The 16360-nt window shown below is 28.3% G+C and overlaps 1 protein-coding gene across 1 annotated transcript in view; it reads right to left on the bottom strand.

Moving 5' to 3' along the window:
- Positions 1-13696, bottom strand: part of LOC107439362 (uncharacterized) — a gene marked incomplete in the record, with an annotated part of 35922 nt that extends 22226 nt beyond the window's left edge. The window contains 5 exon segments of the mRNA XM_043038831.2: positions 1993-2096; positions 5128-5306; positions 10171-10314; positions 11878-11922; positions 13376-13696. Of these exon segments, the coding sequence (XP_042894765.2) occupies positions 1993-2096; positions 5128-5306; positions 10171-10314; positions 11878-11922; positions 13376-13486 (583 nt within the window).
- Positions 13697-16360: the final 2664 nt, after the last annotated feature.

The following is a 16360-nucleotide window of genomic DNA, read 5'->3' as shown; positions in this document are numbered from 1 at the left end:
AATTGGCATCATACAATTTTGTTTAATTATAGCAAAGTTTTTTTAGTTTATTTCCTTCCTAACATCCGTATTTTATTCATTCAATCAAGAAACATAAAGATCGCTCATTTGACCGGCTATGGGTAGAAATAGGTATACATTAAGTGCTGGTTTTAGTGTTAATAAATTAATTTTCAGATATTTTTTTATTACATATACCAATTAAAAGCTCTGATCAGGTAAACCAATAAAACCTAATGTTATTTAAAAATGATATTATAACTAAATTAATACTTCCAACCAAAATTGTTAAAATTACTATGTATTAATTACAAACTAATCACTGAAAAAATAAAATAGTTGTTTTTATACAAGCTCAATATTTCCAAGAATTTCTAAAGACAAAGACTAATCTGTCACTTATATATCAAATAAAGAATAAATAAATTTAGACATGGAAGCATAAAAAAATTCAATTATTCTAAATTACTCTTCACAAAACAAGTCTTTCGCCAAAAATATCATTGTTTATAAATTCAAAATATCATTCTTATCATATATTCATTATTATATATAAATTATGTATTCATTAATATCATTACTTATAGACTTAATACCTAAAAATATCATTATGTATGTTTAAGAAATTTCAAAATTATTTATATAAATGAATCTAAATTGTTATAATTAAAATATGCTTATTGAATGACAAATTATTTACCTATTACTAATGGAAAATAATCATTTAAAAGATTCAAATCACTTTAGTTTACATTTAGCCTTAAAAAGAAAGTCTAATTATCCTTTGATAATCAAAAGATAATTTACATGCATAACCCTTCGACATTATTCGTCAGGATAATACCTTGAATATTAATGAAATCAGACTATTAAAAAAAATCATGACCTTAAGAATACATTTATAAATATTCATTAATAAAGTATATTTTCAACATAAATCAATGATTTTTATTATAAAAAAAGTCAAGTGATTTAAATCAGAAGCCTTTCTTTAAATCAAATAATCTAGTAGTATCCAATAATTTATCAAGTAATTTAAATCATGAGGACTCTGGTTGTTACATGTGATTGAAGTTTGGTATGAGTTTAGAAGCAGAAAAATTGAACAGTGAAGAAATAGAGTGATTTAACTGAACTCTGAACATTTATTTAAACACAATAGATCATGATTACAGATATGTAAAACAGTTCTAGGAAAAATGTTGAACTATGCATGTTGAAACATGTTTTTGAAATTAAAAATAGAACTGTAATAAAAAATATAAATTAAAGGAATTATTATATTAAATAAAATACAAATTAAATTAAAGAAATATATTTTTTACAAACATATTTAAAAATTTCACTTCACATTATAAAACTGTACTCTTAGTTACTAATTATCATTACTTATTGAAATCTCAATTGAAATAGTTTATTGATAAGAGTTAATCTGAAGATTTAATAATCAGTTGAAATTACAATTTGATTTAATTAAATTGTTTTTCTAGTTTTAAATAAAACTTAGCATTTTTCTTAAAAAAAATCAATTTAACAATCTCTTAATTGACTATTTTTTAAAGAAACAATTGAATAATTATTGAATATAATTAGATTAAAATAATTTTAGATAAAATCTTCAAAAAAAAAGATCAATTCAAATTTTAGAAATAATTAATCTCTATCATACTAAATTCATCTTCTTAAATTTAAGGATTAAAAAAAAGTTATTATTTTATCTTTATAACATAAATCCAGAGTCCAAAAAATATGGAAATAACATATTTGATAGAATAAATAGCTTTTTTTAATAAATTTTATATAAATTGTAGATGCCCCCAAAGTTCAACAAATCAAATTATTGCAATTTTATAATTGTTAAATTTATGATATAAATCAAGCAAAAATAGCAAAATTGCAGAGAATGGCATACCTCTGATTTGTAGACAGAAATCAGATATATTTTTAGCACATAATTTTATATCAAATTTGAAACAGAAAATTTTGACTTACAATTTTTGCTAACAGCTGGTTGCAATAGAAAAAACATAAATTCAAACTGTTTGGCATTCCAGAATAAAATCCATTTAGTGCACTTGGAAGGAAAACTTAGAAATCTGCAATATATAAAAAAAATTGCTCGCAATATATACATATGAACAGTGGGACCTGTATTTAACAAGTTGCTAAATCACGGTAATACACAGTCCAGTCACATTAATGTGACCACCTGTCAAAAGCCAGAATAACCACTCTTGGCAGAGCGCACCGCTGAGAGACGTGCAGGAAGAGAGTCAATTAGGTTTCTGAAGGTGTTCGCTGTGATGTTGAACCATGCCGACTCCAGTGCCATGGCCAGCTGCCAGTTTACACAGTTGAGGTTTCATGGCGTGAACAACCCGATCGAGGTGGTCCCACAAATTCTCAGTTGGGTTTAAATCCGGTGAGTTTGCTGGCCAGAGGAGTACGGTAACCTCATCCTGGTGCTCTTCGAACCATGCGCATACACTGCGAGTTGTATGACACCTCGCATTGTCCTGCTTGTAGATGCCATCATTCTGAGGAAAAACCATTTGCATGCAGGGGTGGACATGGTCCGCAAGGACAGATGCGTACTTGTGCTGATCCAGCATGTCTTGATAAGTGCACCCAGTGAATGCCAGGAAAACATTCCCCAAACCATAATGCTCCCTCCTGCAACCTGGATTGACGTCGAAAGTAGGTGGTGGTCACATTAATGTGACTGGATTGTGTAAGTTAATTATGTGGAAAATTTATTAAATAGAAAATCACCTTTTAAAATACTTAAACACAAAGCAGGTTTTAAATTCATAAACACTAGACATAATTAAAATGGCAATTGATACACCTTTTTCATGAAAACTAGTATCTACTATTTATTTTATAAATCTTAGCCATAAAAGAAATATGCATGGAAAGCAAGAATAGAGCAAAACATTATCCACTACATGCTACATACATTTTCAACTAAAAAAAGTTAAATTTACGTATAAAACTATAGCTGCATTTATTATAAAAGTAATTTTAAACGTTCATTACCACATGCGTTCTTAAGTTTAATTGCTACTGATTAAATCGGTTTCATCTGAGCTTTTCGTTTGAAATGCAAACAAAAAGGAAAAGAGATTTTACTGATTTCTCTATAAAAGGTTGCAAAAATCAATTCAAGGTCACTTCCCCCATAAAATGCATTAAAGTTTAAAATGTTCGGAAATATTTTGGGAAATAGGGAAAATAGATATCAATGAAAAGTTCGTGAAATAGAAAATTCACTTTGTTATTTGGAAGCTATATTACGAAGAAATTTCCAAAATTTTCTTGGAACATCGAAAAAAATCGCAAAAAAGAGAAATTTTCAAAGTGGAAGTTCGTTAAATAGAAGTCTGACTGGATAGATATATATATATACTGCCACCAATAAAATCAGTGAGTTATAAAATTAGCCACTTTTTACAATCAAACCTGTAAGAACAAAATAACTGAAAAATCTCTATTAAAAGCATCCCTTAATAAAATTAATTATTATTATCAAATAAAATCATTATCATTTATTTAAAGCTTATTATAAATCGTTCTATAAAAACCTTTTGGTGAATATATCTTTCAAAATAAAAAATATCTTCTTTTCTTTCTTTATAATTCTTTTTTTGCCTGAATGTTTAGAACTTTCTAATTTCATAGTTTTTTTTAGCAGGAAATAAGTCTCTTCCACAAAGGAAAAAACTGTGGGAAAAGCATCCCCAGAAGAAATAGGTTTCTTCCAACCCAAGTGAAAGAAATGGAAGAAACTCTTTTTTTAAAAAAGGAAATACATATTAAAACAGGTTGTAAATAGTTTGGAATTGTAATCTAGTTAAGATAAAAGGGTTAATTTTTAAGCTATTTCATATATAGTCGTTAAATAAGCCACAACTGTAAAGCAACAATTCGGAGGATAAATTTATTTTTACAAATTTCTAAAAAAAAAAAAATTAAATAAACAAACAAAATTGTATTTCTTCTATACATTACACAAAAGAGTATATTATAATTTAATTTTATAATTATATAAATATTCGACAAAATAACATACTGAAATTTCACTAATAATACTATGTAAACAAATTATAAAATAAATACATAAACTATTGATAAACACATATTGAATTTATAATTACAAATCGTATGAGAATTTTTCAATAATCCAATACTGTTAAACATGAATACAGAAACCAACTCTTAAATAATATACCGATATGTGATTTCTGAAAAAATAAATCATCAGAATTTTTTTTCAAAGTGTAGTTTTTTTTCTTTCTTTTTTCTATCTTCAGGGGTCTGTCCAGACATTTTGTGAACAGTCCGTTTTTGTAAAATTGTGAAAAAACTACTCACAATTTGTGAATATAAAATAAACATTAAGTAACATTCTTTCAACCAGGGTCCTGCTTTTGTGAATTTGTGCAAATAGGGTCCTGTCATTGCAAAAAACTTTTTCAAGAAGTTTTTAAATTGTAAAGACATACAAGATTATGCTCAACACTGTAAAACTATAATTTAAAAAAATTACATTTTCAAAAATAAACAGCAATTTCTGCTACTAATATAGAGATGCAACATACAAATATTTGATATTTAGGCTATACTGCTGAACGCAGAATATTCATTTCGGATGAATAAAGGAAGAAGCGGCTGCCAAAGACAAAACTTAGTCCTATTACATCTGTCTTTCTTTCTCCCCCTTCCTGCGAAGGGTTTATTTAAATTACAAAATAATAATAAAGACAAACAAATTTGTGAAGGGTCCGATTGAAAGATAAATGATTTTGTGAAGGGTCCATTTTTAAGTTAAAATATTTTATGAAGGATCCGTTTTTATGAAAAGATATTTTGTGAAGGGTCTGTTAACAGACCCAAATGTCTTCTAAACAGACCCCTAATTTTTTATGTACATAGAAGATAAATAAAGAGACAGTTATTTTTACGTATAAAAGTAATATTATAACTATAAATTTTTGATGAAAAAAGATCACATTCACAAGAAATTTTAATTAATTCCCAGGGTTCAATATTTATGCCCACAAAAATCGACCTCACACTTAAAAATTTCTTCTCTGACATTTAATCAGTCTTCGTGCATATACTTACTGGTAAAATGCTGTATAAGATTGTATATTTAGGCCCCTTTGAATGCCCACTATGTAGCTAGCTTGCATGAAACGATCCGATTTCAGTTGTTCAGTAGTGTTTAGTTGCATCAACATCAAGTTTCCACATGGCTCCCATTCACTCCATTTGGAAATATCAGAAATCAAGGAAAATGCATACTACAATAGAAATACGAAGAATCATTTCGATTAAACAAGGTGCGTAACCAAAGCTTTCAGGAAAAAAATAAGTACCTTTTAAGTACTTTTTAAGCACTTAAAAAATATTTTTAAGCACTATATACATTAACAAAATGCAAAATAATTTTCAAAGACTTTACATGATAAAATAACTAGTTTCTGTCAAAGAACTCTTTTTCTTGATTACATTAGCCAAGATAAAGAGATTTTTCGGCTCTATTTAAGAGGGAGGAAAATGAAGTCGGAAATTGAGAATCTCGTGCAAAATGCAGCCAAGTTGCACAAGATAGGGCAAGAATAATTCCCACTGAATCCAGCTCAGTATATGCATATGTGGACCAGCAAATATTTCCTCAAACATGTAAAATGATTGGCGCTATCATACGCTACAGAATGAAAGTACGCCGAAATGCATTGACTTTGAATGATTTGTGAAAACATTGAATAGAACAATCTGTAAAATACGCTTTTGCATAATACGTGGCAAAAATCTACATGGCAAAGAAAAAAAATTTTCAATTTAAATTTCAATTCAAATTAAATTTTAAATTTCGAAAAGGAAAAATTATGCGCTTTTTAAAAACATCCAATAAAAAAAAGCACCTTTAAGGGTTTTTAAGAAACAAAAATCCAAAATAAGCACCTTTAAGCACTTTTTAAAAATGCTATGCACCCTGTTAAATTTTTTTTTCATTGCATATATTAACTTCTGATCCCTGTGGTAGAATTGCGGCGACATGGTCACGGAATGTTGCATAGCTCTTGCAGAAAGAAAAAAAAATCTCCTCTAAAAAAAACAAATTGGTGTGCTTTTCTGCAGAAATCTACACATAAAATTTGAAATCACATTTTTAAACGCTCAATTAACGCCGATATTGTAAATCCATTTTGATTGCATTTTTGAAAGTTATTGACAGTGATTTTCATGTGGCCTTTAGATATTCCGATATATTTCAGGCAACATGGGAAATTCAAATCGCGCTTTTGATTATTTACTTTTTAAGGCAATGATTCCATAATTCTTTTTTTTTTTTGGCAGTTGTGGCTTAAAATGTCCACACTGTTTTTAAAACCCAATATTTTTGAAAGTTATTATTTATCACAACAATTAAATTTTGAAACAAAACAGACATTCGAGTAACCCCTTTCTGAAGAGTCTTGATTTGCGTGCTTTCGTCGCCGATCTGTTTTTGCTACCGATTTCATGATATTTATTTATTTAATGTGATGATGATTTACAAAATGCGACAATGGAAATAATTGGTGTGCTCCCCTCCACGAACAAAATCCGAGAATATCCCCTATAGTATATTAGAATCAAAAAAATAATACATATTCTATTAAAAAAAANTTTTTTTTTTTTTTTTTTATTTTTTTTTTTTTTTTTTTTTTTTTTGTAAACCAGCGTTTTTGTTACCTTAAATTAGTAGCACACATCTTTGTTATAACTGAAAGTATCTTACAGAAAGATATTAGTGCTAGAGAATTTTGTTGCAGAAAGCCAGAAAAAATCCTGACACAGGGCTTCTGATTCACTGCTCCACTCAGAGTGGATTTGCATAATTGCAACTGGGTGACATTAAATTGTGATTATTAAGAGCCATAGAGCATTGCGATTGCATTTTACGCAGTTAATGGACATAAATTAATGAATATTAATCAGGAAAGTAAATAAATACTACCCAATCTTTTCAAGATGAAATTCAAAAAAACAAAAATAGAATAGGATCATTCAATAAGTATTAATTGAAACTTAAAAACAAATGGGAGGAAGACAATCAAGGAAATTATGTTTTTTTTTTCTAAATAAATATTTTCTGTAAGTAAAACCTTGCTACAACAATATTTTGGGGGCCAAATAAATATATTGTTATAGAGGGATATATTGTTATATCAAGGACCTACATACTTTGGGGATACCAGGGATGAGAGTAGTTGGAAAGTAAAAAAGAGGAAATTCAAGAATGAATATATATATATATATATATATNCCCATATCTGAGCAAGCAACACAGTATAACTGATGACTCACTTGTCCAGCATTCCCGTGTTATGGTTATCTTGCCCTCTAGCGGCAACGCTGTGACGCAATAACTCATTTGCATAAAACTCTGAGGTGGTCATAATAATTTGGCCACTCAGTGTATATACAGAAATTTGACAAAAAAGTGCAATTTTTAAACTTGTAAACCATGTGATTATAAATCCCGATGATTAATTTTAAAATTGCATTTATATATAAATATGAATCACATGCATGATTTTGAATTAAGAGAATATGAATCACATGCATGATTTGAAATTAAGAGAATATGAATTACATGCATGATTTAAAATTAAGAGAATATGAATCCCGAAATGAGGCTTCTAAATCACATGAATATGAAACTCTATATCGGATTTAAAAAATGCGAAAATACAAATCATGATGCTTAATTTTTAGATCACGTAAATACGAATCACGATGTGTAATTCTTAAATAGTGCGAATACGAATTACACTGTCTAATTTTTAAAGCACACATAAATAGGAAAATGGATGTTTGATATTACAACCGCAAAAACGAATCACGACATTGGATTTTAAGCTCGCATGAATATGAATCGCTATATAGGGCTTTAAAAAAGCGTAATTACAAATCGCGATATTGGATTTTTAAATCTCGTAAATAAGAATCGCAGTGTACGACATTTAAATCGCCTGATTAAGAATCACAACGTTCAACTTTTAAATCAGGTAATTACGAAAATCAATGTTTGAGGTAGGAATGAGGACTTCAATACTTTCGCGTAGCGGAAAATTTAATTCCTCATAAAATATTTTAACTTGTGCAAAAAAAAATTTCAGCGGAAATCTGCGAATCCGCGGAAGAATCACATCCCTGGGATTTTTTTAAAATTTAATTTTATACAGTAAGAAACCGATTATCCGGAACGATCGGGACAATCACTATTCTGGATAACTGATTTTTCCAGTTTTCTGAATTGCTACTAAAAGCCAGTTTTTTTATTATTAAACCCAACTAAAAAAAATTAAATATTTGGAGATAATCTTAAAAAGAAGAAAAAACAATGAATTAATACAATAATGATTATTTCCAAAATAATGGTAAGGTAAACATCTTTCAAAAAAGAAAGAAGAATCCTAAAACCTTATGAGGAAAAAAAACATTTTTCAAAAAAAAATGGCGGTAAATTTATCGAATTTCATTCAGGCTTTTTGGTTTTCCGATTTTCTGATTTCCGGATAAAGGTTTCTGTACTGTATATGTATTAACTATAAATGTATTAACTATAAATGTATTAACTATAAATGTATTTATATATCATGCAAAAAATTAATTTACAGAGTAGTAATTATGGTTAAATATTAAGAACAATTGAAATAAATTCAGAAAATAAGGTAGTAAACACAACTGAAAACAGTTTTTATTAAAAATAATCTGATATTTTTGTTTGTTTATTCATTTATTTGACTGTCAAGTCAACCAACAAAGTATGCAGTGAGTCCAAAGCATGAAAATGATTTTCGTTTGCGAATGGTGCTCTACCCATCCTCTATGGAGAAAAAAAAATTCTCTTTCAGGTGTTAATGTGATGCTTGTGGTCATTTGTGACTCATGATCAGCTTTTAACATAAAGGTAATGAAATCAGATAGGAATGTGACTTCTTAAGAGATAAGGGAGGCAATCCTAAGAATGGAAACTCTTGAGCAGTGAGTCTTCTCTTGTCAGAAAAGATGGGGAAAAATGGCAAAAGATTATAAAATAAGATTTTTCGCATTATTTGAAAACCAATAAGAAATGGAGAAAATAAGGTTGAAATTTGGAAAAAAAATAGTTTTACAGGGGTTTATTGCTTCAGAGAATATCGTATGAGACAAGCATGACATTAATTCATATGCAAGTTTGTCAGGACCATGAAACATATTCGTAATAAAGGGAGTTATTGTTATATCGGATATCACAGTAGCGAGCGTTCACTGTATATCGGAAATAAAAATGAAAAAAGGAACTTTTTATGTTAAGTTCTGCTTTATCATAGCTGCCAACCTTAGGAATCAAAAATTAGGAACACTATATGCGACAAAATAATACGCAAAAATTAGGAGAGTAAGACCAAAATTTAACTATTAAATAATAACACTAATAGACATATATTTAAATACCGTATGTAAATTAGTAAAACAAAACTATAAACACTATCTTGTGTGGGAAATTAATAATATTAATATTTTATAATTATGAATACCGGTATAATAATTTAAAAGCAACCATTACCTATTAATACATAATTATTCTTCTGAAAATTATAAAACACAGGTAAATAATAATCTACATCACTAACAAATATTTCTGATGCAAGTGTTAAAATACTACAATAAATTTTTTAAAAAATAATAATAGTTGTTAAAGATTCATCTTAGTGAAATGATCAGCAACAGCTATTGGAATAGTACTTTCAAATAAAAAGCTACTAAAAATTACTTCAGCACAATAAACACAGGAAGCGCTGTTGCAGCGATCAGAATAAGGTATTGGTTTAAAAGCAAATATACTGCAATTTTATGAAAATTCAGATTTTTTATAAAAATATCAGATTTTCAGATTTGATTTAAAAATTAGGAACAAATCCGAAAAGTTCAGAACAGTTGGCAGCTATGCTTTATAGACTAGAAATTTCTTTTACATTTTTAAAAAACAATACAAATTTTAGGTAAAAGTGAAAACTTATCCACTATTTTTAAACAAGTTTAAAAATAATAGAAGAATGTCTTGCATAAATAGAAAAAAATAGTTTTAAAAAATCACCATTTAAAAGAAATAAAGCTATAAAAACTTACCATAGTAGAACAAGCAACAGCACAGGTAGCTCCATACAATTTTAAGCTGCTTTTGAGACCAGGCATTAAAATATTTTTGCTAAAACAATGACTCTCTGATAATGATAGGAGTTTCCATTTATTACTAGTTTGAACTGGGCAGGCCTAAAAATATATCATATATATATATTCATAAATATATATTTATATATATATTCATAAATATATATTTATATATGTATTCATAAATATATATTTTTATATACATATTCATAAATATATATTTATATATATATTTAACAAAAAGAAGAATAAAATAAAATAGAAAAATTTTTAATGAAAACATGTAAAGGTCTTCATCAGAACACATCCTTTACTATGAATGAGATATTTCTGAATTAAGAATAATTATCCAAAGAAAAAAATTACTCTCTATAACGAATCTATATTGATAAAAAATAAAAATGCAATTTAAAATGAGTTTGAAATAAAAGAAAGCAGAAAATAAACTTACCGGTGTGGAGCAAAAGTTAAAAAAAAATGTTTTAAAAATAGATAATCTAATTTAACAGTTAAAAAAATTTCACGAAAAAAGAATAAAAAACAGTGCTTAAAGCTTAAATTGTACAAAATAATTTTAAGAATATATTTGGTAGAAAAAAACCCTAAGCATGTCCTGTTATAACCCTATTTCATCAAGGTTCCTCCTATAACCATATATTATCCAATATTGTATGGTTATATTATATCCCTCCTACATTGTTAAAGAGGTTTTACTGTAATTTGATTAAAAATCAAACATTTATGTTTGTTTACTTATTGCAGCCCAAATTATTTCAAGTAGGTAAAAATGTTGGTCATTTTAGTGTTAAAACAATGAATTTAGCTGAACCATTTTAAAAGCTTTTACTAACTCACTCTTCTTCCTGAAACAAGAAATTTAAAATAGACAACATATTCCGCATTTTGATAAAAATATAAAAAACTTTATGGTTTTTGACAGTATGAACTTTACAGTATCTCCCTTTGAGTTTGTGATACAAGCAGAGGTAATAGTAACACAAAGCCCAAAACCCTAAGAAATTTATGTGCTACTATTTGATATCAATTTATATGCCATACATGTTTCATATTTAACATAATTTTTTGAACTATCATTAATAATTAAATTAGCTACGTATGCAGAATACCACACCTTTAGAGTAACTAATCCAAGAAAACACTTACTTATCACAAGAATCACTATTTGGACTTTAAAATCCTCATGAATATGAATCGCTATAATGGATTCTAAAAACGCGAAAATACAAATTGCGATATTGAATTTTTAAATTGCATAAATACGAATCACGATGCATAATTTTTAGATCGCAGGAATACGAATCGCAATATATAGTTTTTAAATCATGTATAAATACAAAAATCGTTTTTGTTATGACAAGATATATATCTCAATATTGGATATTAAACTGGCATGGATACCAATCGCGATATTTGGCTTTTAAATCACATGAATATGAATCACAATGCAGGATTTTTAAAATTGTGTAAATACTAATCACAATGTATAACTTTTAAATCATGTAAATACGAAAATAAAAAGCAAACCAAAAAAAACTGGAATTCCGATGTAACCCCGGAATGCAATCACCCCTGTATAAAGTTTAATGTTGTTAGCAATTATATAGTACAAATATGAAAATATATTTATAATGGAAAAATAGCTACCTTTTTTAAAACCTTCACTAATTCAACCACAGCAAAGCCTCCTTCCTAAATAAAAACAACTAAAAATTCAACATAAAGTAGAAAAATTTAAAGAAAAAATTTAACCAATTAAAATTAAATAAACATATTATTTGCATCTAAGTAAGATAAATCGAATGTATTTTTTTTTCATTGTACTTCCTTAAAAAAATTAAATGCTGAAATGTATCATTTTAGAACATGGGGATCATAACTAGATTACAACTTCTTTTACCACTTTATTGAGAAAGTGGGAAATATGATTAGATGACAATTTTCTTTTTTATTTTTTTTTCACCTCACCTTCACCACTGCTAACAGTTCTTAAAGGAAAGAGCGATAAAAATATTAGAAATTATGCAATTTTTACACTATTTAAGATGCAGTTCAAGACAAAATATCTACTTTTGTTAAATAAATATGCTAACACAAATTGACACAGAAGATTTTTAAATATGCTTCGGGAGAAGTCATGAAAAATCATGGATCTCGGTATTGAACAAAATTTGTCATGATATGTCATTATTTTAACTATTTTTATAAAAAAATAATGTAAAGTCATTGGTTCAGGTCACTGAAAAATCTAATTTTTAAAATGAAATTTACCCCCCTCCCAATTTCAGTGTTCCAAATGTCTAAATTTGTACCAAAATCCCCCTCATAGTCATATTCGATTAAAATATAAAATATTTTTATCCTGTTCTTTAAAAATTATGGTGTGCTTTCAAAAAATAAAGAAGTAACATCATTTCTAGAGCGAATTATCTTTTAAACTTCTGTGATTTCAGAATTTTTTTATGTATTTATTATTTAATTTTATATTTTATCAATTTAAAATTCTAGTTTAGGCTTTCTATATTACACTTACTTTAAAGAAGAAATAATAGAGTTTTAAATAACTATGTGTATCTGACAGTATTTAATTATTTGCTTTTGTATATTTTTTCAGCTATTTTATTGCTTCGACTCATTCGTTACTCTATTTTTTAAGTTTAAAATCTGTAAATATGAAGATGCAGAGTATAACAGTTTCTGTTATACCCATCATTTCAATTAATGTTATTATAAAGCTTTTTTTTTATTATTATTATTTATTGTTGTGTCTTTGTGGAGAAAATAGTAACTTCGGTAAGTCAGGAAAATTCTTGGAATTATTCATGAAAATCTAAAATGCAACAGATACCCTGCACAACACATTCTTAGCGTTGTCGTTTTTAATTTGAATACACTTTATTAAATTTTTTTTAACAAAATGTAATAACAAAAAGGCAAAGGTAATAGGGGCAAGCATATATAACTGAGTAGTGATCCTATTTAAAAGGGACGAGTGATTACTCTAAATTATTGAATAACATCACGTAAAGAATTCCATCAGCAATAACTGCAAACATACTGGTGTATTTCTACGTAATAAAACACAACACTGCTTAAAAATCTTCAATGGAAATATCACACAATAGAAATATTTTAATGTACTCACATATAAACTAAAGCGATTAATGTTTGAATTACGGAAATATAAGCCTAAAGCAAATGCCCCTATGACAAGAGTCAAGAAAATGAAGTTAAGATCTAAAATCATTGTTCTCATTTCAAGATTTTGAAATTGTCATCCATAGCCACCGCACATGCTTCACACATATTTATCAGCACGATAATACAGAGTTTACACCTTCACGACACAATCCACAGTTTATCAGTCAAATAAAAGAGATAACAAAGATAAAAGTTTTATCGAAATCATACTGCTTTATGATTACAAAACAGAAAGCTTTGTTGCTGTAGAAACATATTGTAGAAAAGTGCGACGCGCGCTATGCGTTAGCTTATAGCTCTGTATTTCCAGTAAAGAAGAGCTCGAATGTATTACGGTATATTGAATATTGTGGGTGTCTCCGTCTCAGAAAAACACTTAATTCTTTTAATTCTAAACACTGAATTCTGAACACTGAATTCTGAACACTAAATTTTGAACACTTAATTTTGAACACTGAACTCTGAACACTTAATTCTGAACACTTAATTCTGAACACTTAATTCTGAACACTTAATTCTGCCTAAACTTAGCGTGTCCTAAATCAAATGTGGGATAGTCTGATGCCATACTCTAATCATGGGAACCGCTAGAAGTGATTGTTAACGACAATCGGACGCAATAGTTTAAAATTGGATTAAGTATTGCGAGTCTGATTCAACGCTTCTGCATTTTTTATTTTTATATACAGAACGCTTGATTCGCGTTATAATATCGAAAATTATATAAAAAAAATAATATAAAATAAATAAAAAAAAAATTTAAAATCGATCCTCACAGGGTTACGAACCCGGGACCTCCGGGACTACACATCACACTTGCCCACAGAGCTACCAACTGCACCACGCTTCACATACCAGCCTCGGGAATATTTAGTTTAATACACTTACTCCCGGTTAGTCAGCAAAACTTATTTTGGCCCTATGAGGATTTACTAATTAGTCTATAAAAAATTCCATTATTACAATTGTTTGTTATATTAAACTCTAATTCCCGACCGAGTTTGAAATTTATAGGTTAATATTATAGATTAATATACGGGGAGTGATGTGTGCATGCCCCCTGATACGAGTTTTGTCCCTTTTTCAGCCATTATTCGCTATTTAACAAAGAAAAATAATGCTTTTCATGTATAGAACACTTTATTCACTTAAAAATTTTGAAAGAGAAGTTAAAAAAAATGACATAAAATAAAATAAATCAATAAATAAAAATTACCCTATATTTATTCGTTTACTAGCTATTATCCGCTATTTCCCAAAGTAAAAATAGTTATTTTTATATACAGAGCATTTGTTTCGCGTTATAATATCGAAAATATATTTTTTTAAAAAATATAAAATAAATAAATAAAATTTAAAATCGACTCTTTCAGGGTTTCGAACCCAGGACCTCTGGGACAACACATCAACCTTGCACACAGCGCAACCAACTGCACCACGCTTCACATGCCATCCTCGCGAATATTTAGCTTAAAGAGCGAAAAATGGCTGAAAAAGGGAAAAAGTCGTATTAGGGGGCAAGCTCACATCACACCCCGTAACTCCCTATAATATTAACCTATAAATTTCAAACTCGGTCTGAAATTAGAGTTTAATGTAACAAACAATTGTAATAAAGGAATTTTTTATAGACTATTTAGTGGGCCCACAAAGGGCCAAAATAAGTTTTGTTGTCTAACCGGGAGTAGGTGTATTAAGCTAAATATTCGAAAGGCTGGCATGTGAAGCGTGGTGCAGTTGGTAGCGCTGTGTGCAAGGTTGATGTGTAGTCCCAGAGGTCCTGGGTTCGAAACCCTGTAAGCGTCGATTTTAAATTTTTTTTATTTATTTTATACTATTTTTTCAAATATAATTTTCGATATTATAACGCGAAACAAGTATTCTGTATATAAAAATAACTATTTTTTCTTTGGGAAATAGCGGATAATAGCTAATAAACGAATAAATATAGGGTAATTTTTATTTATAGATTTATTTTATTTTATGTTATTTTTTTAACTTCTTTTTCAATATTTTTAAGGGAATAAAGTGTTCTGTATATGAAAAGAATTATTTTTCTTTGTCAAAGAGCGAATAATGACTGCAAAAGGGACAAAAGTCGTATGAGGGGGCACGCACACATCACACCCTGTAACTCTCTATAATATTGACCTATAAATTTCAAACTCGGTCGGGAATTAGAGTTTAATATAACAAACAATTGTAATAAATGAATTTTTTATAGACTAATTAGTGGCCCCACAAAGGATCAAAATAAGTTTTGTCGACTAACCGGCAGTAGGTGTATTAAGCTAAATATTCGCGAGGCTGGCATGTGAAGCGTGGTGCAGTTGGTAGCGCTGTGTGCAAGGTTGATGTGTAGTCCCAGAGGTCCTGGGTTCGAAGCCCTGTAAGAGTCGATTTTAAATTTTTTTTATTTATTTTACACTATTTTTTTAAATATAATTTTCGAATATAATAACGCAAAACAGGTGTTCTGTATATAAAAATAACTATTTTTTCTTTGGGAAATAGCAGATAATAGCTAATAAACGAATAAATGTATGGTAATTTTTATTTATTGATTTATTTTATTTTATGTTATTTTTTTAACTTCTTTTTCAATATTTTTAAGGGAATAAAGTGTTCTGTATATGAAAAGAATTATTTTTCTTTGTTAAAGAGCGAATAATGGTTGAATAAGGAACAAAAGTCGTATCAGGGGGCACGCACACATCACACCCCGTAACTCCCTATAATATTAACCTATAAATTTCAAACTCGGTCGGGAATTAGAGTTTAATATAAAAAACAACTGAAATAATGGAATTTTTTATAGACTAATTAGTAAACCCACAAAGGACCAAAATAAGTTTTTTCGACTAACCGGGAGTAGGTGTATTAAGCTAAATATTCGCGAGACTTCCATGTGAAGCGTGGCGTAGTTGGT

Source organism: Parasteatoda tepidariorum, chromosome 10 (assembly GCF_043381705.1).
Source record: "Parasteatoda tepidariorum isolate YZ-2023 chromosome 10, CAS_Ptep_4.0, whole genome shotgun sequence".
Taxonomy (NCBI): Eukaryota; Metazoa; Arthropoda; class Arachnida; order Araneae; family Theridiidae; genus Parasteatoda; species Parasteatoda tepidariorum.
Note: the sequence above shows the minus strand (reverse complement) of the source record. Positions and strands in the feature narration are given on the sequence as shown.